General features: G+C 41.3%; 3 protein-coding genes across 3 annotated transcripts; all 3 read right to left on the bottom strand.

The window, feature by feature from the left end:
• Window positions 1–1,654: 1,654 nt before the first annotated feature.
• On the bottom strand, window positions 1,655–3,608 carry LOC146573696 (uncharacterized). The gene has a single exon (XM_085273000.1). It carries the CDS (start codon window positions 3,396–3,398, stop codon window positions 1,950–1,952), a length of 1,449 nt encoding a protein of 482 aa, XP_085129126.1. The 5' UTR covers window positions 3,399–3,608; the 3' UTR covers window positions 1,655–1,949.
• Window positions 3,609–7,345: 3,737 nt separating this feature from the next.
• Window positions 7,346–21,707, bottom strand: LOC146573697 (uncharacterized). The gene is made up of 5 exons (XM_085275456.1): window positions 19,008–21,707; window positions 15,904–16,046; window positions 13,278–14,748; window positions 10,246–10,388; window positions 7,346–9,090 (listed from the first exon to the last, which is right to left on the bottom strand). The coding sequence occupies exons 1-5, from the start codon at window positions 20,442–20,444 to the stop codon at window positions 7,608–7,610; spliced, it is 4,677 nt and encodes a 1,558-aa protein (XP_085131582.1). The 5' UTR covers window positions 20,445–21,707; the 3' UTR covers window positions 7,346–7,607.
• Window positions 21,708–24,426: 2,719 nt separating this feature from the next.
• On the bottom strand, window positions 24,427–26,808 carry LOC146573698 (uncharacterized). The gene has a single exon (XM_085273001.1). It carries the CDS (start codon window positions 26,168–26,170, stop codon window positions 24,722–24,724), a length of 1,449 nt encoding a protein of 482 aa, XP_085129127.1. The 5' UTR covers window positions 26,171–26,808; the 3' UTR covers window positions 24,427–24,721.
• Window positions 26,809–27,522: the final 714 nt, after the last annotated feature.

The following is a 27,522-nucleotide window of genomic DNA, read 5'->3' on the forward strand; positions in this document are numbered from 1 at the left end:
TCTACATACATGTCATTTCTAATGTGGTCCTATGTGGTATGTTGTAGGACAGTGAAGTGTCTGACACTGACCATGTAGCAGTGCCTGAGAACACTGGTATGGAGGGGGAGAACGCACCTCTTTACTGTATTTGTCGGAAACCAGACATCAACTGCTCCATGATGTAAGTATATATCAGTTTTATATTTGCAGTATGCGCAGTAGGGGTGGGCGCTAGCTTCAGCAATGTTATCAGAGATTTTTTTTTTTTAAATGAAGAGCTTCTATTTCGAGAAAACTACCAATAAGGATATATGCACAGATATAGAAAACAATACTGTAACATTTTATTGATGCTTGCAGTTTGGAGGAAGCAGTATTTGCAAGTGTAACTAAATTCCAGGCATTTTCCATCCTTCTTTTCCTATCAGCTTTTTTCTAGTTGTCAGTGTGAACCAAGGTGTCAGCAGCAGCATTATAGTGCAAAAGTAGTGACCCAGCATAGATCAAATGTAAGCACAAAAGTAGCCAAGGTAGTGTTTTTCCTGGAAATTTTAAGTGAAAGGATAAAGTAACTGCTTACCACTTTAGTTTAACAATGATTAATGAAATGTAACCGTGTAACTCATCAGCAGTCTGCACAGTATGGTCACATATTAAAACTGAAGAATATGTTGTACTTGTTGTAGTGTTTCATCATGGGTCCAGTTTTTACCCAGGTGCTTAAAGCCCTTCTTTACCCTCATGTAACACCAACAGTAATTTCCAACCACTATTTCCTGTTCCTGTCAGTCAAACAAACAGACGACAAACATCTTCTATAAACAGGAATAATGTCATTTTATCGGATTAGAAAACATCTAATCTAGCGTTGATATTACACTGCTGTTTAGTGTCTGGCTGATCTCAGTGTCACCAAAATATCTGCCCTACATGTCAAACAATGAGAGAACTTGAAACAGTACCATCACCTAGCAGCTTATTTTAATTAGCCAGCAAACAAACATTAGCACTAACATTGCTATTATTCTAGTCCCAGTTAAATGACTTTGAATAGCTTTATTTCAAAAGTAATTTTACAATTTCACAGCCATTTAGCTGTGTTAACTGTACATGCTGTAGGTCATAAGGCGTGCATGGATCATTTTTATAATCAGCCTCTTGTCTTTTGTCCACCACAGGCTTTGCCATGATAAATTGGTCAGTTGACAACTAGGAGCCGTACACCTTAACCTCAGAGGCCAGGACATCCAAGCGCAGTGCGAACACGAACTTCTTTAAATGGGATGCAAGATGGACTACAGAGGGCCACCCCGTCGCCAGACAACCAAGTGCTGTCCCTGTCCACGGCCAGTGTGAGAAGGACTCTCACTAAAGTCAACCCACACAAAGCTGCTGGACCAGACAATATACCTGGACGCGTGCTCTGAGCCCGTGCTGACCAGCTGACTGATGTCCTAGCGGGCATCTTTAACATCTCCCTGAGTCAAGCTGTTGTGCCACAGTGCTTTAAAACCACCACAAATATTTGTTTTTGTTTGTCTTCTTGTTTTATTTAATTCCTTGTGGGATTTGGATCCAACACGTAAAGTATGCATATTATGCACACACACAAACACACATGCAGCTATTACCCATTTCTTGTATTCTTGAATAAAGACATTGATTTGACACATTTAATTAGTGACCAATTGTTTTTATTGTTCAATTATTAAGAAAAAAGAGAAGGTGGGGGTGGGTGGGATGTAAAGAAGAGCGTAAAGTAAAGGGAGAGAGGAGAGAAAACCCCAACAATCCCCTCTGAGCAAGCACGAGGCGACAGTGGATAGGAAAAACTCCCTTTAAAGGAAGAAACCTATGACAGAACCAGGCTCTAGAGGGGGCAGTCAACTGTCGGGACTGGTTGGGGGGTGACTGTGAAAAGAGGGGAGGGAGATGGGAGAGGTGTTGGGGGGAGGGGGGGGGGGGAATTAAGCTGGAGCAGAGGTGGGGGAAGAAGAGGTGACATTGGCAGTAGTGAAAGAAGGAGTGTTCTTCCTCCAGAAGAAGCGTTTTTTCTTTTTCTGCTTTTTCTCGAGGATGAGGATCAGCTCCTCGATTTTTTCTGTGTTTTGCTTCTGCAGCTTGTTGCATTTTTTCTGCACTTCTTCTTTTTCGGCTTGTTTTTCTTCCAACCTTTCTTTCAGCACTTTAGATGTTGCCTCCTGTTTTTGCAGCTTTTCATTTTCTCCTTCCAGCTCAGATGCTTTGAACTTCATTTTGTTGTAAAGTTCTTGCAGGTTTTGGTTTTTCTTCTCAAACTCCTGGAGAAGAAGTTTTTCTTCTCTCTGCTTACCGACCAGCTGTTCTCTCTCTTGAAGCAGGTCTTGATATTTGTGCAGTGTCTCATCGAACTTTACCTGCAGCATCCTGTTGTTTCCCTCCATGAGCTGGAGTTGGCACTCCATGTCTCCCTGCTTTCTGTCCAGCTGCTCTTTCTCTTGAAGGATTTCTTTATTTTGTTGCAGAGCTTCATCAAGCTTTCCTTGCAAGCTTTCATTTTGTTGCTTGATGCTCTGAAGATTGGAATCCATTTCTTTTTGTTTGATTTCTTGTTCCCTTTTCTCTTGGAGAAGCTTCTCGTTTGCTTGCTCTGTGCGATCAAGCCTTTTTTTGTCTACACTGTACATGAGCTCCATGTCTCTGAGATTGGAGTGCAGCCCTCTCTTCTTCGTGCTGTCTTGCATCTTCTCTTGGAGGAGTTTTCTATTTTGCCGCAGAGCTTGATCAAGCTTTCCTTGCAAGCTTTCATTGTGTTGCTTGATGCTCTGAAGCTTGGAATGCATTTCTTTCTCTTTTAACTCCTGTTGCCTTTTCTCTTGGAGGAGCTTTTCATTTTCTTGCAGTGTGCGATCAAGCCTTTTTTTGTCTACACTGTACATTAGCTCCATTTCTTGGAGATTGCTGTGCAGCCCTCTCTTCTTCATGCCGTCTTGTTTCTTCTCTTGGGCAAGTTTTTTATTTTGTTGCAGGGCTTCATCAAGCTTTCCTTGGAGCTCCTGGTTCTTTTTGTCCATGTCTTGGAGATCCTGTTGTTTCTCCTCAATAATAGCTTCCTTTTCTTGAAGCTGGTATGATAACTTTTTTAGTTGAGCGCTCTTTCGCTCATTTTCCTCCATCAAGAACTTAATGTTCTCTGTGTTTCTGAGCGCTTCAGCCTCCATTTCTTCCAAACGCTTTTCCTCTAGTTCCACTTGGTCACACCAAGGAAGAGAGGAAATGGAAGAGTCTAGTGGCTCATCCCAAGGAAGAGTGTAGGCGTCAACTTCTTGTCCCTTTGGATTTGTTTGAGACATGTTGTGTCTGGATACAGTTACAATTGCAAAGGATCCAAATATTTCAAAAGGCTTTTCTGGCGAACGGTTCAATGCTGCACACATCAAGGCTGCGAGAAACGGACTAAAAGTCGTTGCTCTTCACCCCTATTTATAGGTTTTTGGATCAAAGGATCAAAGGAAAGAATGGTGGTAAGATTCTACATGTGTGTGACGTCATAATTCTGTAAGGCAATGAGGTTGTCACGTGATATTTTTGGAGGAGGGCATTTTTCAACTTGGACAAATTATCAGTAAAGTTTCAATCTCTGTTATTTTCCCCCAAAAACGTGTTGTCGCAATAATGTTTTCTACTGTAATTGGTGCCAACAGATGGCGCAGTTTAAAGTTGGCTGTTACTCTGCCCAGGCTGCTACCATAGAAGAAGAATGTAGACCGATGTCCGCTGATCGTTTCCGTGTAAATCTTAGCATTGCTTTAGCCGTCAAGCTAAAGGTTTAGCTTCATACTGCCATATTTTCAGAGGAACAAAATATTTAAACGGTCTCAGATCATGGTGAGTATTTGAAAAAATGTTTATTTAATGTGAAGCCTGTCATGTGGAAAGGTTAGCAAGCGTAATTTTGCCTATTGTGTTATACACGGGTGCTTACATCCGAGTAGTGTTGATCTTTTCTAAGATCCATGGGTTTATCCAACGAGCAGCTAAGTCACCGTTATATCTGTAATTTTGTGTGCAACGTCTTAATGCAAAAACAAAAACAAAAACACAATGCGTTTTTAAGCTCTCTCTGCGTTCACTGCCTCTGCAAGTGTCAAACTTCCTCGCTTTAGCTGATGCTAACCAACATTAGCGCTTACGGTTCGTATATAAACACAACTGTCAGCCCTTCACTTTTGGTGCCGACAACATTTTGAGCATTTTCTACAGTTTGTGAAATGGTCGCCATTGGCATTACATGCCAGTAGTGTTCGCTAATTGACTTTACCGGGGATTACATTTATTACAACGTTACTGCGTGGAAGTGATCATAGTGTATGCTTATGAACGCGAGTGGTAGGTGTTATTAGTGCGACTTTACCCTTAATTAGTTTTCCCACCGGAAGTAGAGTTGTTTATGCGACGTGATTGCTAGAGCAGTCCCAAACAATCGATCGCGTTTATTAACAGACCAATTCTCTCCAAACTTTTAGGGTAAGCTAGACTCGAGATATGGTTGCAATAATACGAACAAGGGCGCAACAGCATATTGACAATGGCGAGAACTTTAATATTTACATTGTGTTAGTGCACCCATCGCTCCGCATCCTTAACGCTACATTGATGTCGAGAGTCTCTGACACAGCTGTGCTCTGCAGCACAGACACCCTGCTTATCTGTGATTCGGCCAGACTGGTGTTGAACTCCAAAGACATGCGCGGGGTTAGGTTAGTTGGCTGTTGGTGTGAGTGGTTGTCTGAGTCTCTCTAATAACCCTCCAACAGACTGGCGACCTGTCCAGGGTGTACTTTTGCCCTATGACAGCTGGAATACAACCTGAATAAAATAAGTAGGAGAAAATGAATGATGTTTATGAAGTGTAGTTAATGTAGTCAGACAATAAGTTACCGAGCAACAGGCCACAAGTCTTGGTGCAGAATCATACTAAGATTTAAAAAATAAAATGTTGGCACTGGTGTTTGAAACAGTATACTGTCAGTAAGACTGGAGCAACTGCACACATCTGGAAACTAATAACTAGAGTAGTTAAGTAACATTTTGTTACTGCATCCATTTAGCCAGGTATAATTAGCATGTCTACATACATGTCATTTCTAATGTGGTCCTATGTGGTATGTTGTAGGACAGTGAAGTGTCTGACACTGACCATGTAGCAGTGCCTGAGAACACTGGTATGGAGGGGGAGAACGCACCTCTTTACTGTATTTGTCGGAAACCAGACATCAACTGCTCCATGATGTAAGTATATATCAGTTTTATATTTGCAGTATGCGCAGTAGGGGTGGGCGCTAGCTTCAGCAATGTTATCAGAGATTTTTTTTTTTTAAATGAAGAGCTTCTATTTCGAGAAAACTACCAATAAGGATATATGCACAGATATAGAAAACAATACTGTAACATTTTATTGATGCTTGCAGTTTGGAGGAAGCAGTATTTGCAAGTGTAACTAAATTCCAGGCATTTTCCATCCTTCTTTTCCTATCAGCTTTTTTCTAGTTGTCAGTGTGAACCAAGGTGTCAGCAGCAGCATTATAGTGCAAAAGTAGTGACCCAGCATAGATCAAATGTAAGCACAAAAGTAGCCAAGGTAGTGTTTTTCCTGGAAATTTTAAGTGAAAGGATAAAGTAACTGCTTACCACTTTAGTTTAACAATGATTAATGAAATGTAACCGTGTAACTCATCAGCAGTCTGCACAGTATGGTCACATATTAAAACTGAAGAATATGTTGTACTTGTTGTAGTGTTTCATCATGGGTCCAGTTTTTACCCAGGTGCTTAAAGCCCTTCTTTACCCTCATGTAACACCAACAGTAATTTCCAACCACTATTTCCTGTTCCTGTCAGTCAAACAAACAGACGACAAACATCTTCTATAAACAGGAATAATGTCATTTTATCGGATTAGAAAACATCTAATCTAGCGTTGATATTACACTGCTGTTTAGTGTCTGGCTGATCTCAGTGTCACCAAAATATCTGCCCTACATGTCAAACAATGAGAGAACTTGAAACAGTACCATCACCTAGCAGCTTATTTTAATTAGCCAGCAAACAAACATTAGCACTAACATTGCTATTATTCTAGTCCCAGTTAAATGACTTTGAATAGCTTTATTTCAAAAGTAATTTTACAATTTCACAGCCATTTAGCTGTGTTAACTGTACATGCTGTAGGTCATAAGGCGTGCATGGATCATTTTTATAATCAGCCTCTTGTCTTTTGTCCACCACAGGCTTTGCCATGATAAATTGGTCAGTTGACAACTAGGAGCCGTACACCTTAACCTCAGAGGCCAGGACATCCAAGCGCAGTGCGAACACAAACTTCTTTAAATGGGATGCAAGATGGACTACAGAGGGCCACCCCGTCGCCAGACAACCAAGTGCTGTCCCTGTCCACGGCCAGTGTGAGAAGGACTCTCACTAAAGTCAACCCACACAAAGCTGCTGGACCAGACAATATACCTGGACGCGTGCTCTGAGCCCGTGCTGACCAGCTGACTGATGTCCTAGCGGGCATCTTTAACATCTCCCTGAGTCAAGCTGTTGTGCCACAGTGCTTTAAAACCACCACCACCATCATACCTGTCCCCAGACCTTCCCAAAGCCTAATTACACAATGATTGCCTGAGCCTATTCTTGTTAAATGATGAAAAACTCAAAGGCACGTTTGGGCAGTGGATCTGTGTGAAATCAGCAGCTTGCAAAACGAAATCAAAATGTGTGCAATTGATTCTAAAAATAGAAATCACAATAAAGTTCAACATTTACTAAAACCGCCATTCAGTCATCTGAGAATCTTTACTCATGAAATTATAACGGTTAGATGAATGTATATGCAGTGATTTACTGATCAATGATAAAAGGGGAGATTTATGCAGTAACGAAGACTGTCATGAAAAGTATTTGGCATCTGATCTCCTGTAACCTGCGGAGCTAAGCTGTTTTACCAGCTCTGCTCTCTGATTTTTCTTTTATGAAAAAACACAAGTTGTCAAAGTTATTTGTTTGCAAATGTATTTCAGAAATATCGACATACTTTTTTTAATCAGCAGAAACTTTATGTCAGTAGTGCAAAAACCTGCACTGATCTGACCTCATTTCTTCCTCATCCTGATTCCTGACCTGGGAAGGGAGAGAAATATTTGTTTTTGTTTGTCTTCTTGTTTTATTTAATTCCTTGTGGGATTTGGATCCAACACGTAAAGTATGCATATTATGCACACACACAAACACACATGCAGCTATTACCCATTTCTTGTATCCTTGAATAAAGACATTGATTTGACACATTTAATTAGTGACCAATTGTTTTTATTGTTCAATTATTAAGAAAAAAGAGAAGGTGGGGGTGGGTGGGTGGGATGTAAAGAAGAGCGTAAAGTAAAGGGAGAGAGGAGAGAAAACCCCAACAATCCCCTCTGAGCAAGCACGAGGCGACAGTGGATAGGAAAAACTCCCTTTAAAGGAAGAAACCTATGACAGAACCAGGCTCTAGAGGGGGCAGTCAACTGTCGGGACTGGTTGGGGGGTGACTGTGAAAAGAGGGGAGGGAGATGGGAGAGGTGTTGGGGGGAGGGGGGGGGGGAATTAAGCTGGAGCAGAGGTGGGGGAAGAAGAGGTGACATTGGCAGTAGTGAAAGAAGGAGTGTTCTTCCTCCAGAAGAAGCGTTTTTTCTTTTTCTGCTTTTTCTCGAGGATGAGGATCAGCTCCTCGATTTTTTCTGTGTTTTGCTTCTGCAGCTTGTTGCATTTTTTCTGCACTTCTTCTTTTTCGGCTTGTTTTTCTTCCAACCTTTCTTTCAGCACTTTAGATGTTGCCTCCTGTTTTTGCAGCTTTTCATTTTCTCCTTCCAGCTCAGATGCTTTGAACTTCATTTTGTTGTAAAGTTCTTGCAGGTTTTGGTTTTTCTTCTCAAACTCCTGGAGAAGAAGTTTTTCTTCTCTCTGCTTACCGACCAGCTGTTCTCTCTCTTGAAGCAGGTCTTGATATTTGTGCAGTGTCTCATCGAACTTTACCTGCAGCATCCTGTTGTTTCCCTCCATGAGCTGGAGTTGGCACTCCATGTCTCCCTGCTTTCTGTCCAGCTGCTCTTTCTCTTGAAGGATTTCTTTATTTTGTTGCAGAGCTTCATCAAGCTTTCCTTGCAAGCTTTCATTTTGTTGCTTGATGCTCTGCAGATTGGAATCCATTTCTTTTTGTTTGATTTCTTGTTCCCTTTTCTCTTGGAGAAGCTTCTCGTTTGCTTGCTCTGTGCGATCAAGCCTTTTTTTGTCTACATTGTACATTAGCTCCATGTCTCGGAGATTGGAGTGCAGCCCTCTCTTCTTCGTGCTGTCTTGCATCTTCTCTTGGAGGAGTTTTCTATTTTGCCGCAGAGCTTGATCAAGCTTTCCTTGCAAGCTTTCATTGTGTTGCTTGATGCTCTGAAGCTTGGAATGCATTTCTTTCTCTTTTAACTCCTGTTGCCTTTTCTCTTGGAGGAGCTTTTCATTTTCTTGCAGTGTGCGATCAAGCCTTTTTTTGTCTACACTGTACATTAGCTCCATTTCTTGGAGATTGCTGTGCAGCCCTCTCTTCTTCATGCCGTCTTGTTTCTTCTCTTGGGCAAGTTTTTTATTTTGTTGCAGGGCTTCATCAAGCTTTCCTTGGAGCTCCTGGTTCTTTTTGTCCATGTCTTGGAGATCCTGTTGTTTCTCCTCAATAATAGCTTCCTTTTCTTGAAGCTGGTATGATAACTTTTTTAGTTGAGCGCTCTTTCGCTCATTTTCCTCCATCAAGAACTTAATGTTCTCTGTGTTTCTGAGCGCTTCAGCCTCCATTTCTTCCAAACGCTTTTCCTCTAGTTCCACTTGGTCACACCAAGGAAGAGAGGAAATGGAAGAGTCTAGTGGCTCATCCCAAGGAAGAGTGTAGGCGTCAACTTCTTGTCCCTTTGGATTTGTTTGAGACATGTTGTGTCTGGATACAGTTACAATTGCAAAGGATCCAAATATTTCAAAAGGCTTTTCTGGCGAACGGTTCAATGCTGCACACATCAAGGCTGCGAGAAACGGACTAAAAGTCGTTGCTCTTCACCCCTATTTATAGGTTTTTGGATCAAAGGATCAAAGGAAAGAATGGTGGTAAGATTCTACATGTGTGTGACGTCATAATTCTGTAAGGCAATGAGGTTGTCACGTGATATTTTTGGAGGAGGGCATTTTTCAACTTGGACAAATTATCAGTAAAGTTTCAATCTCTGTTATTTTCCCCCAAAAACGTGTTGTCGCAATAATGTTTTCTACTGTAATTGGTGCCAACAGATGGCGCAGTTTAAAGTTGGCTGTTACTCTGCCCAGGCTGCTACCATAGAAGAAGAATGTAGACCGATGTCCGCTGATCGTTTCCGTGTAAATCTTAGCATTGCTTTAGCCGTCAAGCTAAAGGTTTAGCTTCATACTGCCATATTTTCAGAGGAACAAAATATTTAAACGGTCTCAGATCATGGTGAGTATTTGAAAAAATGTTTATTTAATGTGAAGCCTGTCATGTGGAAAGGTTAGCAAGCGTAATTTTGCCTATTGTGTTATACACGGGTGCTTACATCCGAGTAGTGTTGATCTTTTCTAAGATCCATGGGTTTATCCAACGAGCAGCTAAGTCACCGTTATATCTGTAATTTTGTGTGCAACGTCTTAATGCAAAAACAAAAACAAAAACACAATGCGTTTTTAAGCTCTCTCTGCGTTCACTGCCTCTGCAAGTGTCAAACTTCCTCGCTTTAGCTGATGCTAACCAACATTAGCGCTTACGGTTCGTATATAAACACAACTGTCAGCCCTTCACTTTTGGTGCCGACAACATTTTGAGCATTTTCTACAGTTTGTGAAATGGTCGCCATTGGCATTACATGCCAGTAGTGTTCGCTAATTGACTTTACCGGGGATTACATTTATTACAACGTTACTGCGTGGAAGTGATCATAGTGTATGCTTATGAACGCGAGTGGTAGGTGTTATTAGTGCGACTTTACCCTTAATTAGTTTTCCCACCGGAAGTAGAGTTGTTTATGCGACGTGATTGCTAGAGCAGTCCCAAACAATCGATCGCGTTTATTAACAGACCAATTCTCTCCAAACTTTTAGGGTAAGCTAGACTCGAGATATGGTTGCAATAATACGAACAAGGGCGCAACAGCATATTGACAATGGCGAGAACTTTAATATTTACATTGTGTTAGTGCACCCATCGCTCCGCATCCTTAACGCTACATTGATGTCGAGAGTCTCTGACACAGCTGTGCTCTGCAGCACAGACACCCTGCTTATCTGTGATTCGGCCAGACTGGTGTTGAACTCCAAAGACATGCGCGGGGTTAGGTTAGTTGGCTGTTGGTGTGAGTGGTTGTCTGAGTCTCTCTAATAACCCTCCAACAGACTGGCGACCTGTCCAGGGTGTACTTTTGCCCTATGACAGCTGGAATACAACCTGAATAAAATAAGTAGGAGAAAATGAATGATGTTTATGAAGTGTAGTTAATGTAGTCAGACAATAAGTTACCGAGCAACAGGCCACAAGTCTTGGTGCAGAATCATACTAAGATTTAAAAAATAAAATGTTGGCACTGGTGTTTGAAACAGTATACTGTCAGTAAGACTGGAGCAACTGCACACATCTGGAAACTAATAACTAGAGTAGTTAAGTAACATTTTGTTACTGCATCCATTTAGCCAGGTATAATTAGCATGTCTACATACATGTCATTTCTAATGTGGTCCTATGTGGTATGTTGTAGGACAGTGAAGTGTCTGACACTGACCATGTAGCAGTGCCTGAGAACACTGGTATGGAGGGGGAGAACGCACCTCTTTACTGTATTTGTCGGAAACCAGACATCAACTGCTCCATGATGTAAGTATATATCAGTTTTATATTTGCAGTATGCGCAGTAGGGGTGGGCGCTAGCTTCAGCAATGTTATCAGAGATTTTTTTTTTTAAATGAAGAGCTTCTATTTCGAGAAAACTACCAATAAGGATATATGCACAGATATAGAAAACAATACTGTAACATTTTATTGATGCTTGCAGTTTGGAGGAAGCAGTATTTGCAAGTGTAACTAAATTCCAGGCATTTTCCATCCTTCTTTTCCTATCAGCTTTTTTCTAATTGTCAGTGTGAACCAAGGTGTCAGCAGCAGCATTATAGTGCAAAAGTAGTGACCCAGCATAGATCAAATGTAAGCACAAAAGTAGCCAAGGTAGTGTTTTTCCTGGAAATTTTAAGTGAAAGGATAAAGTAACTGCTTACCACTTTAGTTTAACAATGATTAATGAAATGTAACCGTGTAACTCATCAGCAGTCTGCACAGTATGGTCACATATTAAAACTGAAGAATATGTTGTACTTGTTGTAGTGTTTCATCATGGGTCCAGTTTTTACCCAGGTGCTTAAAGCCCTTCTTTACCCTCATGTAACACCAACAGTAATTTCCAACCACTATTTCCTGTTCCTGTCAGTCAAACAAACAGACGACAAACATCTTCTATAAACAGGAATAATGTCATTTTATCGGATTAGAAAACATCTAATCTAGCGTTGATATTACACTGCTGTTTAGTGTCTGGCTGATCTCAGTGTCACCAAAATATCTGCCCTACATGTCAAACAATGAGAGAACTTGAAACAGTACCATCACCTAGCAGCTTATTTTAATTAGCCAGCAAACAAACATTAGCACTAACATTGCTATTATTATAGTCCCAGTTAAATGACTTTGAATAGCTTTATTTCAAAAGTAATTTTACAATTTCACAGCCATTTAGCTGTGTTAACTGTACATGCTGTAGGTCATAAGGCGTGCATGGATCATTTTTATAATCAGCCTCTTATCTTTTGTCCACCACAGGCTTTGCCATGATAAATTGGTCAGTTGACAACCAGGAGCCGTACACCTTAACCTCAGAGGCCAGGACATCCAAGCGCAGTGCGAACACGAACTTCTTTAAATGGGATGCAAGATGGACTACAGAGGGCCACCCCGTCGCCAGACAACCAAGTGCTGTCCCTGTCCACGGCCAGTGTGAGAAGGACTCTCACTAAAGTCAACCCACACAAAGCTGCTGGACCAGACAATATACCTGGACGCGTGCTCGGAGCCCGTGCTGACCAGCTGACTGATGTCCTAGCGGGCATCTTTAACATCTCCCTGAGTCAAGCTGTTGTGCCACAGTGCTTTAAAACCACCACCACCATCATACCTGTCCCCAGACCTTCCCAAAGCCTAATTACACAATGATTGCCTGAGCCTATTCTTGTTAAATGATGAAAAACTCAAAGGCACGTTTGGGCAGTGGATCTGTGTGAAATCAGCAGCTTGCAAAACTAAATCAAAATGTGTGCAATTGATTCTAAAAATAGAAATCACAATAAAGTTCAACATTTACTAAAACCGCCATTCAGTCATCTGAGAGTCTTTACTCATGAAATTATAACGGTTAGATGAATGTATATGCAGTGATTTACTGATCAATGATAAAAGGGGAGATTTATGCAGTAACGAAGACTGTCATGAAAAGTATTTGGCATCTGATCTCCTGTAACCTGCGGAGCTAAGCTGTTTTACCAGCTCTGCTCTCTGATTTTTCTTTTATGAAAAAACACAAGTTGTCAAAGTTATTTGTTTGCAAATGTATTTCAGAAATATCGACATACTTTTTTTAATCAGCAGAAACTTTATGTCAGTAGTGCAAAAACCTGCACTGATCTGACCTCATTTCTTCCTCATCCTGATTCCTGACCTGGGAAGGGAGAGAAATATTTGTTTTTGTTTGTCTTCTTGTTTTATTTAATTCCTTGTGGGATTTGGATCCAACACGTAAAGTATGCATATTATGCACACACACAAACACACATGCAGCTATTACCCATTTCTTGTATCCTTGAATAAAGACATTGATTTGACACATTTAATTAGTGACCAATTGTTTTTATTGTTCAATTATTAAGAAAAAAGAGAAGGTGGGGGTGGGTGGGTGGGATGTAAAGAAGAGCGTAAAGTAAAGGGAGAGAGGAGAGAAAACCCCAACAATCCCCTCTGAGCAAGCACGAGGCGACAGTGGATAGGAAAAACTCCCTTTAAAGGAAGAAACCTATGACAGAACCAGGCTCTAGAGGGGGCAGTCAACTGTCGGGACTGGTTGGGGGGTGACTGTGAAAAGAGGGGAGGGAGATGGGAGAGGTGTTGGGGGGAGGGGGGGGGGGGAATTAAGCTGGAGCAGAGGTGGGGGAAGAAGAGGTGACATTGGCAGTAGTGAAAGAAGGAGTGTTCTTCCTCCAGAAGAAGCGTTTTTTCTTTTTCTGCTTTTTCTCGAGGATGAGGATCAGCTCCTCGATTTTTTCTGTGTTTTGCTTCTGCAGCTTGTTGCATTTTTTCTGCACTTCTTCTTTTTCGGCTTGTTTTTCTTCCAACCTTTCTTTCAGCACTTTAGATGTTGCCTCCTGTTTTTGCAGCTTTTCATTTTCTCCTTCCAGCTCAGATGCTTTGAACTTCATTTTGTTGTAAAGTTCTTGCAGGTTTTGGTTTTTCTTCTCAAACTCCTGGAGAAGAAGTTTTTCTTCTCTCTGCTTACCGACCAGCTGTTCTCTCTCTTGAAGCAGGTCTTGATATTTGTGCAGTGTCTCATCGAACTTTACCTGCAGCATCCTGTTGTTTCCCTCCATGAGCTGGAGTTGGCACTCCATGTCTCCCTGCTTTCTGTCCAGCTGCTCTTTCTCTTGAAGGATTTCTTTATTTTGTTGCAGAGCTTCATCAAGCTTTCGTTGCAAGCTTTCATTTTGTTGCTTGATGCTCTGCAGATTGGAATCCATTTCTTTTTGTTTGATTTCTTGTTCCCTTTTCTCTTGGAGAAGCTTCTCGTTTGCTTGCTCTGTGCGATCAAGCCTTTTTTTGTCTACATTGTACATTAGCTCCATGTCTCGGAGATTGGAGTGCAGCCCTCTCTTCTTCGTGCTGTCTTGCATCTTCTCTTGGAGGAGTTTTCTATTTTGCCGCAGAGCTTGATCAAGCTTTCCTTGCAAGCTTTCATTGTGTTGCTTGATGCTCTGAAGCTTGGAATGCATTTCTTTCTCTTTTAACTCCTGTTGCCTTTTCTCTTGGAGAAGCTTTTCATTTTCTTGCAGTGTGCGATCAAGCCTTTTTTTGTCTACACTGTACATTAGCTCCATTTCTTGGAGATTGCTGTGCAGCCCTCTCTTCTTCATACCATCTTGTTTCTTCTCTTGGGCAAGGTTTTTATTTTGTTGCAGGGCTTCATCAAGTTTTCCTTGGAGCTCCTGGTTCTTTTTGTCCATGTCTTGGAGATCCTGTTGTTTCTCCTCAATAATAGCTTCCTTTTCTTGAAGCTGGTATGATAACTTTTTTAGTTGAGCGCTCTTTCGCTCATTTTCCTCCATCAAGAACTTAATGTTCTCTGTGTTTCTGAGCGCTTCAGCCTCCATTTCTTCCAAACGCTTTTCCTCTAGTTCCACTTGGTCACACCAAGGAAGAGAGGAAATGGAAGAGTCTAGTGGCTCATCCCAAGGAAGAGTGTAGGCGTCAACTTCTTGTCCCTTTGGATTTGTTTGAGACATGTTGTGTCTGGATACAGTTACAATTGCAAAGGATCCAAATATTTCAAAAGGCTTTTCTGGCGAACGGTTCAATGCTGCACACATCAAGGCTGCGAGAAACGGACTAAAAGTCGTTGCTCTTCACCCCTATTTATAGGTTTTTGGATCAAAGGATCAAAGGAAAGAATGGTGGTAAGATTCTACATGTGTGTGACGTCATAATTCTGTAAGGCAATGAGGTTGTCACGTGATATTTTTGGAGGAGGGCATTTTTCAACTTGGACAAATTATCAGTAAAGTTTCAATCTCTGTTATTTTCCCCCAAAAACGTGTTGTCGCAATAATGTTTTCTACTGTAATTGGTGCCAACAGATGGCGCAGTTTAAAGTTGGCTGTTACTCTGCCCAGGCTGCTACCATAGAAGAAGAATGTAGACCGATGTCCGCTGATCGTTTCCGTGTAAATCTTAGCATTGCTTTAGCCGTCAAGCTAAAGGTTTAGCTTCATACTGCCATATTTTCAGAGGAACAAAATATTTAAACGGTCTCAGATCATGGTGAGTATTTGAAAAAATGTTTATTTAATGTGAAGCCTGTCATGTGGAAAGGTTAGCAAGCGTAATTTTGCCTATTGTGTTATACACGGGTGCTTACATCCGAGTAGTGTTGATCTTTTCTAAGATCCATGGGTTTATCCAACGAGCAGCTAAGTCACCGTTATATCTGTAATTTTGTGTGCAACGTCTTAATGCAAAAACAAAAACAAAAACACAATGCGTTTTTAAGCTCTCTCTGCGTTCACTGCCTCTGCAAGTGTCAAACTTCCTCGCTTTAGCTGATGCTAACCAACATTAGCGCTTACGGTTCGTATATAAACACAACTGTCAGCCCTTCACTTTTGGTGCCGACAACATTTTGAGCATTTTCTACAGTTTGTGAAATGGTCGCCATTGGCATTACATGCCAGTAGTGTTCGCTAATTGACTTTACCGGGGATTACATTTATTACAACGTTACTGCGTGGAAGTGATCATAGTGTATGCTTATGAACGCGAGTGGTAGGTGTTATTAGTGCGACTTTACCCTTAATTAGTTTTCCCACCGGAAGTAGAGTTGTTTATGCGACGTGATTGCTAGAGCAGTCCCAAACAATCGATCGCGTTTATTAACAGACCAATTCTCTCCAAACTTTTAGGGTAAGCTAGACTCGAGATATGGTTGCAATAATACGAACAAGGGCGCAACAGCATATTGACAATGGCGAGAACTTTAATATTTACATTGTGTTAGTGCACCCATCGCTCCGCATCCTTAACGCTACATTGATGTCGAGAGTCTCTGACACAGCTGTGCTCTGCAGCACAGACACCCTGCTTATCTGTGATTCGGCCAGACTGGTGTTGAACTCCAAAGACATGCGCGGGGTTAGGTTAGTTGGCTGTTGGTGTGAGTGGTTGTCTGAGTCTCTCTAATAACCCTCCAACAGACTGGCGACCTGTCCAGGGTGTACTTTTGCCCTATGACAGCTGGAATACAACCTGAATAAAATAAGTAGGAGAAAATGAATGATGTTTATGAAGTGTAGTTAATGTAGTCAGACAATAAGTTACCGAGCAACAGGCCACAAGTCTTGGTGCAGAATCATACTAAGATTTAAAAAATAAAATGTTGGCACTGGTGTTTGAAACAGTATACTGTCAGTAAGACTGGAGCAACTGCACACATCTGGAAACTAATAACTAGAGTAGTTAAGTAACATTTTGTTACTGCATCCATTTAGCCAGGTATAATTAGCATGTCTACATACATGTCATTTCTAATGTGGTCCTATGTGGTATGTTGTAGGACAGTGAAGTGTCTGACACTGACCATGTAGCAGTGCCTGAGAACACTGGTATGGAGGGGGAGAACGCACCTCTTTACTGTATTTGTCGGAAACCAGACATCAACTGCTCCATGATGTAAGTATATATCAGTTTTATATTTGCAGTATGCGCAGTAGGGGTGGGCGCTAGCTTCAGCAATGTTATCAGAGATTTTTTTTTTTAAATGAAGAGCTTCTATTTCGAGAAAACTACCAATAAGGATATATGCACAGATATAGAAAACAATACTGTAACATTTTATTGATGCTTGCAGTTTGGAGGAAGCAGTATTTGCAAGTGTAACTAAATTCCAGGCATTTTCCATCCTTCTTTTCCTATCAGCTTTTTTCTAATTGTCAGTGTGAACCAAGGTGTCAGCAGCAGCATTATAGTGCAAAAGTAGTGACCCAGCATAGATCAAATGTAAGCACAAAAGTAGTGACCCAGCATAGATCAAATGTAAGCACAAAAGTAGTGACCCAGCATAGATCAAATGTAAGCACAAAAGTAGCCAAGGTAGTGTTTTTCCTGGAAATTTTAAGTGAAAGGATAAAGTAACTGCTTACCACTTTAGTTTAACAATGATTAATGAAATGTAACCGTGTAACTCATCAGCAGTCTGCACAGTATGGTCACATATTAAAACTGAAGAATATGTTGTACTTGTTGTAGTGTTTCATCATGGGTCCAGTTTTTACCCAGGTGCTTAAAGCCCTTCTTTACCCTCATGTAACACCAACAGTAATTTCCAACCACTATTTCCTGTTCCTGTCAGTCAAACAAACAGACGACAAACATCTTCTATAAACAGGAATAATGTCATTTTATCGGATTAGAAAACATCTAATCTAGCGTTGATATTACACTGCTGTTTAGTGTCTGGCTGATCTCAGTGTCACCAAAATATCTGCCCTACATGTCAAACAATGAGAGAACTTGAAACAGTACCATCACCTAGCAGCTTATTTTAATTAGCCAGCAAACAAACATTAGCACTAACATTGCTATTATTATAGTCCCAGTTAATTGACTTTGAATAGCTTTATTTCAAAAGTAATTTTACAATTTCACAGCCATTTAGCTGTGTTAACTGTACATGCTGTAGGTCATAAGGCGTGCATGGATCATTTTTATAATCAGCCTCTTATCTTTTGTCCACCACAGGCTTTGCCATGATAAATTGGTCAGTTGACAACCAGGAGCCGTACACCTTAACCTCAGAGGCCAGGACATCCAAGCGCAGTGCGAACACGAACTTCTTTAAATGGGATGCAAGATGGACTACAGAGGGCCACCCCGTCGCCAGACAACCAAGTGCTGTCCCTGTCCACGGCCAGTGTGAGAAGGACTCTCACTAAAGTCAACCCACACAAAGCTGCTGGACCAGACAATATACCTGGACGCGTGCTCGGAGCCCGTGCTGACCAGCTGACTGATGTCCTAGCGGGCATCTTTAACATCTCCCTGAGTCAAGCTGTTGTGCCACAGTGCTTTAAAACCACCACCACCATCATACCTGTCCCCAGACCTTCCCAAAGCCTAATTACACAATGATTGCCTGAGCCTATTCTTGTTAAATGATGAAAAACTCAAAGGCACGTTTGGGCAGTGGATCTGTGTGAAATCAGCAGCTTGCAAAACTAAATCAAAATGTGTGCAATTGATTCTAAAAATAGAAATCACAATAAAGTTCAACATTTACTAAAACCGCCATTCAGTCATCTGAGAGTCTTTACTCATGAAATTATAACGGTTAGATGAATGTATATGCAGTGATTTACTGATCAATGATAAAAGGGGAGATTTATGCAGTAACGAAGACTGTCATGAAAAGTATTTGGCATCTGATCTCCTGTAACCTGCGGAGCTAAGCTGTTTTACCAGCTCTGCTCTCTGATTTTTCTTTTATGAAAAAACACAAGTTGTCAAAGTTATTTGTTTGCAAATGTATTTCAGAAATATCGACATACTTTTTTTAATCAGCAGAAACTTTATGTCAGTAGTGCAAAAACCTGCACTGATCTGACCTCATTTCTTCCTCATCCTGATTCCTGACCTGGGAAGGGAGAGAAATATTTGTTTTTGTTTGTCTTCTTGTTTTATTTAATTCCTTGTGGGATTTGGATCCAACACGTAAAGTATGCATATTATGCACACACACAAACACACATGCAGCTATTACCCATTTCTTGTATCCTTGAATAAAGACATTGATTTGACACATTTAATTAGTGACCAATTGTTTTTATTGTTCAATTATTAAGAAAAAAGAGAAGGTGGGGGTGGGTGGGTGGGATGTAAAGAAGAGCGTAAAGTAAAGGGAGAGAGGAGAGAAAACCCCAACAATCCCCTCTGAGCAAGCACGAGGCGACAGTGGATAGGAAAAACTCCCTTTAAAGGAAGAAACCTATGACAGAACCAGGCTCTAGAGGGGGCAGTCAACTGTCGGGACTGGTTGGGGGGTGACTGTGAAAAGAGGGGAGGGAGATGGGAGAGGTGTTGGGGGGAGGGGGGGGGGGGAATTAAGCTGGAGCAGAGGTGGGGGAAGAAGAGGTGACATTGGCAGTAGTGAAAGAAGGAGTGTTCTTCCTCCAGAAGAAGCGTTTTTTCTTTTTCTGCTTTTTCTCGAGGATGAGGATCAGCTCCTCGATTTTTTCTGTGTTTTGCTTCTGCAGCTTGTTGCATTTTTTCTGCACTTCTTCTTTTTCGGCTTGTTTTTCTTCCAACCTTTCTTTCAGCACTTTAGATGTTGCCTCCTGTTTTTGCAGCTTTTCATTTTCTCCTTCCAGCTCAGATGCTTTGAACTTCATTTTGTTGTAAAGTTCTTGCAGGTTTTGGTTTTTCTTCTCAAACTCCTGGAGAAGAAGTTTTTCTTCTCTCTGCTTACCGACCAGCTGTTCTCTCTCTTGAAGCAGGTCTTGATATTTGTGCAGTGTCTCATCGAACTTTACCTGCAGCATCCTGTTGTTTCCCTCCATGAGCTGGAGTTGGCACTCCATGTCTCCCTGCTTTCTGTCCAGCTGCTCTTTCTCTTGAAGGATTTCTTTATTTTGTTGCAGAGCTTCATCAAGCTTTCGTTGCAAGCTTTCATTTTGTTGCTTGATGCTCTGCAGATTGGAATCCATTTCTTTTTGTTTGATTTCTTGTTCCCTTTTCTCTTGGAGAAGCTTCTCGTTTGCTTGCTCTGTGCGATCAAGCCTTTTTTTGTCTACATTGTACATTAGCTCCATGTCTCGGAGATTGGAGTGCAGCCCTCTCTTCTTCGTGCTGTCTTGCATCTTCTCTTGGAGGAGTTTTCTATTTTGCCGCAGAGCTTGATCAAGCTTTCCTTGCAAGCTTTCATTGTGTTGCTTGATGCTCTGAAGCTTGGAATGCATTTCTTTCTCTTTTAACTCCTGTTGCCTTTTCTCTTGGAGAAGCTTTTCATTTTCTTGCAGTGTGCGATCAAGCCTTTTTTTGTCTACACTGTACATTAGCTCCATTTCTTGGAGATTGCTGTGCAGCCCTCTCTTCTTCATACCATCTTGTTTCTTCTCTTGGGCAAGGTTTTTATTTTGTTGCAGGGCTTCATCAAGTTTTCCTTGGAGCTCCTGGTTCTTTTTGTCCATGTCTTGGAGATCCTGTTGTTTCTCCTCAATAATAGCTTCCTTTTCTTGAAGCTGGTATGATAACTTTTTTAGTTGAGCGCTCTTTCGCTCATTTTCCTCCATCAAGAACTTAATGTTCTCTGTGTTTCTGAGCGCTTCAGCCTCCATTTCTTCCAAACGCTTTTCCTCTAGTTCCACTTGGTCACACCAAGGAAGAGAGGAAATGGAAGAGTCTAGTGGCTCATCCCAAGGAAGAGTGTAGGCGTCAACTTCTTGTCCCTTTGGATTTGTTTGAGACATGTTGTGTCTGGATACAGTTACAATTGCAAAGGATCCAAATATTTCAAAAGGCTTTTCTGGCGAACGGTTCAATGCTGCACACATCAAGGCTGCGAGAAACGGACTAAAAGTCGTTGCTCTTCACCCCTATTTATAGGTTTTTGGATCAAAGGATCAAAGGAAAGAATGGTGGTAAGATTCTACATGTGTGTGACGTCATAATTCTGTAAGGCAATGAGGTTGTCACGTGATATTTTTGGAGGAGGGCATTTTTCAACTTGGACAAATTATCAGTAAAGTTTCAATCTCTGTTATTTTCCCCCAAAAACGTGTTGTCGCAATAATGTTTTCTACTGTAATTGGTGCCAACAGATGGCGCAGTTTAAAGTTGGCTGTTACTCTGCCCAGGCTGCTACCATAGAAGAAGAATGTAGACCGATGTCCGCTGATCGTTTCCGTGTAAATCTTAGCATTGCTTTAGCCGTCAAGCTAAAGGTTTAGCTTCATACTGCCATATTTTCAGAGGAACAAAATATTTAAACGGTCTCAGATCATGGTGAGTATTTGAAAAAATGTTTATTTAATGTGAAGCCTGTCATGTGGAAAGGTTAGCAAGCGTAATTTTGCCTATTGTGTTATACACGGGTGCTTACATCCGAGTAGTGTTGATCTTTTCTAAGATCCATGGGTTTATCCAACGAGCAGCTAAGTCACCGTTATATCTGTAATTTTGTGTGCAACGTCTTAATGCAAAAACAAAAACAAAAACACAATGCGTTTTTAAGCTCTCTCTGCGTTCACTGCCTCTGCAAGTGTCAAACTTCCTCGCTTTAGCTGATGCTAACCAACATTAGCGCTTACGGTTCGTATATAAACACAACTGTCAGCCCTTCACTTTTGGTGCCGACAACATTTTGAGCATTTTCTACAGTTTGTGAAATGGTCGCCATTGGCATTACATGCCAGTAGTGTTCGCTAATTGACTTTACCGGGGATTACATTTATTACAACGTTACTGCGTGGAAGTGATCATAGTGTATGCTTATGAACGCGAGTGGTAGGTGTTATTAGTGCGACTTTACCCTTAATTAGTTTTCCCACCGGAAGTAGAGTTGTTTATGCGACGTGATTGCTAGAGCAGTCCCAAACAATCGATCGCGTTTATTAACAGACCAATTCTCTCCAAACTTTTAGGGTAAGCTAGACTCGAGATATGGTTGCAATAATACGAACAAGGGCGCAACAGCATATTGACAATGGCGAGAACTTTAATATTTACATTGTGTTAGTGCACCCATCGCTCCGCATCCTTAACGCTACATTGATGTCGAGAGTCTCTGACACAGCTGTGCTCTGCAGCACAGACACCCTGCTTATCTGTGATTCGGCCAGACTGGTGTTGAACTCCAAAGACATGCGCGGGGTTAGGTTAGTTGGCTGTTGGTGTGAGTGGTTGTCTGAGTCTCTCTAATAACCCTCCAACAGACTGGCGACCTGTCCAGGGTGTACTTTTGCCCTATGACAGCTGGAATACAACCTGAATAAAATAAGTAGGAGAAAATGAATGATGTTTATGAAGTGTAGTTAATGTAGTCAGACAATAAGTTACCGAGCAACAGGCCACAAGTCTTGGTGCAGAATCATACTAAGATTTAAAAAATAAAATGTTGGCACTGGTGTTTGAAACAGTATACTGTCAGTAAGACTGGAGCAACTGCACACATCTGGAAACTAATAACTAGAGTAGTTAAGTAACATTTTGTTACTGCATCCATTTAGCCAGGTATAATTAGCATGTCTACATACATGTCATTTCTAATGTGGTCCTATGTGGTATGTTGTAGGACAGTGAAGTGTCTGACACTGACCATGTAGCAGTGCCTGAGAACACTGGTATGGAGGGGGAGAACGCACCTCTTTACTGTATTTGTCGGAAACCAGACATCAACTGCTCCATGATGTAAGTATATATCAGTTTTATATTTGCAGTATGCGCAGTAGGGGTGGGCGCTAGCTTCAGCAATGTTATCAGAGATTTTTTTTTTTAAATGAAGAGCTTCTATTTCGAGAAAACTACCAATAAGGATATATGCACAGATATAGAAAACAATACTGTAACATTTTATTGATGCTTGCAGTTTGGAGGAAGCAGTATTTGCAAGTGTAACTAAATTCCAGGCATTTTCCATCCTTCTTTTCCTATCAGCTTTTTTCTAATTGTCAGTGTGAACCAAGGTGTCAGCAGCAGCATTATAGTGCAAAAGTAGTGACCCAGCATAGATCAAATGTAAGCACAAAAGTAGTGACCCAGCATAGATCAAATGTAAGCACAAAAGTAGTGACCCAGCATAGATCAAATGTAAGCACAAAAGTAGCCAAGGTAGTGTTTTTCCTGGAAATTTTAAGTGAAAGGATAAAGTAACTGCTTACCACTTTAGTTTAACAATGATTAATGAAATGTAACCGTGTAACTCATCAGCAGTCTGCACAGTATGGTCACATATTAAAACTGAAGAATATGTTGTACTTGTTGTAGTGTTTCATCATGGGTCCAGTTTTTACCCAGGTGCTTAAAGCCCTTCTTTACCCTCATGTAACACCAACAGTAATTTCCAACCACTATTTCCTGTTCCTGTCAGTCAAACAAACAGACGACAAACATCTTCTATAAACAGGAATAATGTCATTTTATCGGATTAGAAAACATCTAATCTAGCGTTGATATTACACTGCTGTTTAGTGTCTGGCTGATCTCAGTGTCACCAAAATATCTGCCCTACATGTCAAACAATGAGAGAACTTGAAACAGTAACATCACCTAGCAGCTTATTTTAATTAGCCAGCAAACAAACATTAGCACTAACATTGCTATTATTATAGTCCCAGTTAATTGACTTTGAATAGCTTTATTTCAAAAGTAATTTTACAATTTCACAGCCATTTAGCTGTGTTAACTGTACATGCTGTAGGTCATAAGGCGTGCATGGATCATTTTTATAATCAGCCTCTTATCTTTTGTCCACCACAGGCTTTGCCATGATAAATTGGTCAGTTGACAACCAGGAGCCGTACACCTTAACCTCAGAGGCCAGGACATCCAAGCGCAGTGCGAACACGAACTTCTTTAAATGGGATGCAAGATGGACTACAGAGGGCCACCCCGTCGCCAGACAACCAAGTGCTGTCCCTGTCCACGGCCAGTGTGAGAAGGACTCTCACTAAAGTCAACCCACACAAAGCTGCTGGACCAGACAATATACCTGGACGCGTGCTCGGAGCCCGTGCTGACCAGCTGACTGATGTCCTAGCGGGCATCTTTAACATCTCCCTGAGTCAAGCTGTTGTGCCACAGTGCTTTAAAACCACCACCATCATCATACCTGTCCCCAGACCTTCCCAAAGCCTAATTCCACAATGATTGCCTGAGCCTATTCTTGTTAAATGATGAAAAACTCAAAGGCACGTTTGGGCAGTGGATCTGTGTGAAATCAGCAGCTTGCAAAACTAAATCAAAATGTGTGCAATTGATTCTAAAAATAGAAATCACAATAAAGTTCAACATTTACTAAAACCGCCATTCAGTCATCTGAGAGTCTTTACTCATGAAATTATAACGGTTAGATGAATGTATATGCAGTGATTTACTGATCAATGATAAAAGGGGAGATTTATGCAGTAACGAAGACTGTCATGAAAAGTATTTGGCATCTGATCTCCTGTAACCTGCGGAGCTAAGCTGTTTTACCAGCTCTGCTCTCTGATTTTTCTTTTATGAAAAAACACAAGTTGTCAAAGTTATTTGTTTGCAAATGTATTTCAGAAATATCGACATACTTTTTTTAATCAGCAGAAACTTTATGTCAGTAGTGCAAAAACCTGCACTGATCTGACCTCATTTCTTCCTCATCCTGATTCCTGACCTGGGAAGGGAGAGAAATATTTGTTTTTGTTTGTCTTCTTGTTTTATTTAATTCCTTGTGGGATTTGGATCCAACACGTAAAGTATGCATATTATGCACACACACAAACACACATGCAGCTATTACCCATTTCTTGTATTCTTGAATAAAGACATTGATTTGACACATTTAATTAGTGACCAATTGTTTTTATTGTTCAATTATTAAGAAAAAAGAGAAGGTGGGGGTGGGTGGGATGTAAAGAAGAGCGTAAAGTAAAGGGAGAGAGGAGAGAAAACCCCAACAATCCCCTCTGAGCAAGCACGAGGCGACAGTGGATAGGAAAAACTCCCTTTAAAGGAAGAAACCTATGACAGAACCAGGCTCTAGAGGGGGCAGTCAACTGTCGGGACTGGTTGGGGGGTGACTGTGAAAAGAGGGGAGGGAGATGGGAGAGGTGTTGGGGGGAGGGGGGGGGGGGAATTAAGCTGGAGCAGAGGTGGGGGAAGAAGAGGTGACATTGGCAGTAGTGAAAGAAGGAGTGTTCTTCCTCCAGAAGAAGCGTTTTTTCTTTTTCTGCTTTTTCTCGAGGATGAGGATCAGCTCCTCGATTTTTTCTGTGTTTTGCTTCTGCAGCTTGTTGCATTTTTTCTGCACTTCTTCTTTTTCGGCTTGTTTTTCTTCCAACCTTTCTTTCAGCACTTTAGATGTTGCCTCCTGTTTTTGCAGCTTTTCATTTTCTCCTTCCAGCTCAGATGCTTTGAACTTCATTTTGTTGTAAAGTTCTTGCAGGTTTTGGTTTTTCTTCTCAAACTCCTGGAGAAGAAGTTTTTCTTCTCTCTGCTTAATGACCAGCTGCTCTCTCTCTTGAAGCAGGTCTTGATATTTGTGCAGTGTCTCTTCGAACTTTACCTGCAGCATCCTGTTGTTTCCCTCCATGAGCTGGAGTTGGCACTCCATGTCTCCCTGCTTTCTGTCCAGCTGCTCTTTCTCTTGAAGGATTTCTTTATTTTGTTGCAGAGCTTCATCAAGCTTTCCTTGCAAGCTTTCATTTTGTTGCTTGATGCTCTGAAGATTGGAATCCATTTCTTTTTGTTTGATTTCTTGTTCCCTTTTCTCTTGGAGAAGCTTCTCGTTTGCTTGCTCTGTGCGATCAAGCCTTTTTTTGTCTACATTGTACATTAGCTCCATGTCTCGGAGATTGGAGTGCAGCCCTCTCTTCTTCGTGCTGTCTTGCATCTTCTCCTGGAGGAGTTTTCTATTTTGCCGCAGAGCTTGATCAAGCTTTCCTTGCAAGCTTTCATTGTGTTGCTTGATGCTCTGAAGCTTGGAATGCATTTCTTTCTCTTTTAACTCCTGTTGCCTTTTCTCTTGGAGGAGCTTTTCATTTTCTTGCAGTGTGCGATCAAGCCTTTTTTTGTCTACACTGTACATTAGCTCCATTTCTTGGAGATTGCTCTGCAGCCCTCTCTTCTTCATGCCATCTTGTTTCTTCTCTTGGGCAAGGTTTTTATTTTGTTGCAGGGCTTCATCAAGTTTTCCTTGGAGCTCCTGGTTCTTTTTGTCCATGTCTTGGAGATCCTGTTGTTTCTCCTCAATAATAGCTTCCTTTTCTTGAAGCTGGTATGATAACTTTTTTAGTTGAGCGCTCTTTCGCTCATTTTCCTCCATCAAGAACTTAATGTTCTCTGTGTTTCTGAGCGCTTCAGCCTCCATTTCTTCCAAACGCTTTTCCTCTAGTTCCACTTGGTCACACCAAGGAAGAGAGGAAATGGAAGAGTCTAGTGGCTCATCCCAAGGAAGAGTGTAGGCGTCAACTTCTTGTCCCTTTGGATTTGTTTGAGACATGTTGTGTCTGGATACAGTTACAATTGCAAAGGATCCAAATATTTCAAAAGGCTTTTCTGGCGAACGGTTCAATGCTGCACACATCAAGGCTGCGAGAAACGGACTAAAAGTCGTTGCTCTTCACCCCTATTTATAGGTTTTTGGATCAAAGGATCAAAGGAAAGAATGGTGGTAAGATTCTACATGTGTGTGACGTCATAATTCTGTAAGGCAATGAGGTTGTCACGTGATATTTTTGGAGGAGGGCATTTTTCAACTTGGACAAATTATCAGTAAAGTTTCAATCTCTGTTATTTTCCCCCAAAAACGTGTTGTCGCAATAATGTTTTCTACTGTAATTGGTGCCAACAGATGGCGCAGTTTAAAGTTGGCTGTTACTCTGCCCAGGCTGCTACCATAGAAGAAGAATGTAGACCGATGTCCGCTGATCGTTTCCGTGTAAATCTTAGCATTGCTTTAGCCGTCAAGCTAAAGGTTTAGCTTCATACTGCCATATTTTCAGAGGAACAAAATATTTAAACGGTCTCAGATCATGGTGAGTATTTGAAAAAATGTTTATTTAATGTGAAGCCTGTCATGTGGAAAGGTTAGCAAGCGTAATTTTGCCTATTGTGTTATACACGGGTGCTTACATCCGAGTAGTGTTGATCTTTTCTAAGATCCATGGGTTTATCCAACGAGCAGCTAAGTCACCGTTATATCTGTAATTTTGTGTGCAACGTCTTAATGCAAAAAAACAAAACAAAAACACAATGCGTTTTTAAGCTCTCTCTGCGTTCACTGCCTCTGCAAGTGTCAAACTTCCTCGCTTTAGCTGATGCTAACCAACATTAGCGCTTACGGTTCGTATATAAACACAACTGTCAGCCCTTCACTTTTGGTCCCGACAACATTTTGAGCATTTTCTACAGTTTGTGAAATGGTCGCCATTGGCATTACATGCCAGTAGTGTTCGCTAATTGACTTTACCGGGGATTACATTTATTACAACGTTACTGCGTGGAAGTGATCATAGTGTATGCTTATGAACGCGAGTGGTAGGTGTTATTAGTGCGACTTTACCCTTAATTAGTTTTCCCACCGGAAGTAGAGTTGTTTATGCGACGTGATTGCTAGAGCAGTCCCAAACAATCGATCGCGTTTATTAACAGACCAATTCTCTCCAAACTTTTAGGGTAAGCTAGACTCGAGATATGGTTGCAATAATACGAACAAGGGCGCAACAGCATATTGACAATGGCGAGAACTTTAATATTTACATTGTGTTAGTGCACCCATCGCTCCGCATCCTTAACGCTACATTGATGTCGAGAGTCTCTGACACAGCTGTGCTCTGCAGCACAGACACCCTGCTTATCTGTGATTCGGCCAGACTGGTGTTGAACTCCAAAGACATGCGCGGGGTTAGGTTAGTTGGCTGTTGGTGTGAGTGGTTG

The sequence above is a fragment of the Mchenga conophoros genome, linkage group LG5 (assembly GCF_057382185.1).
Source record: "Mchenga conophoros isolate Kocher_MC1m ecotype Shallow Benthic linkage group LG5, M_conophoros_male_GT1.1, whole genome shotgun sequence".
NCBI lineage: Eukaryota > Metazoa > Chordata > Actinopteri > Cichliformes > Cichlidae > Mchenga > Mchenga conophoros.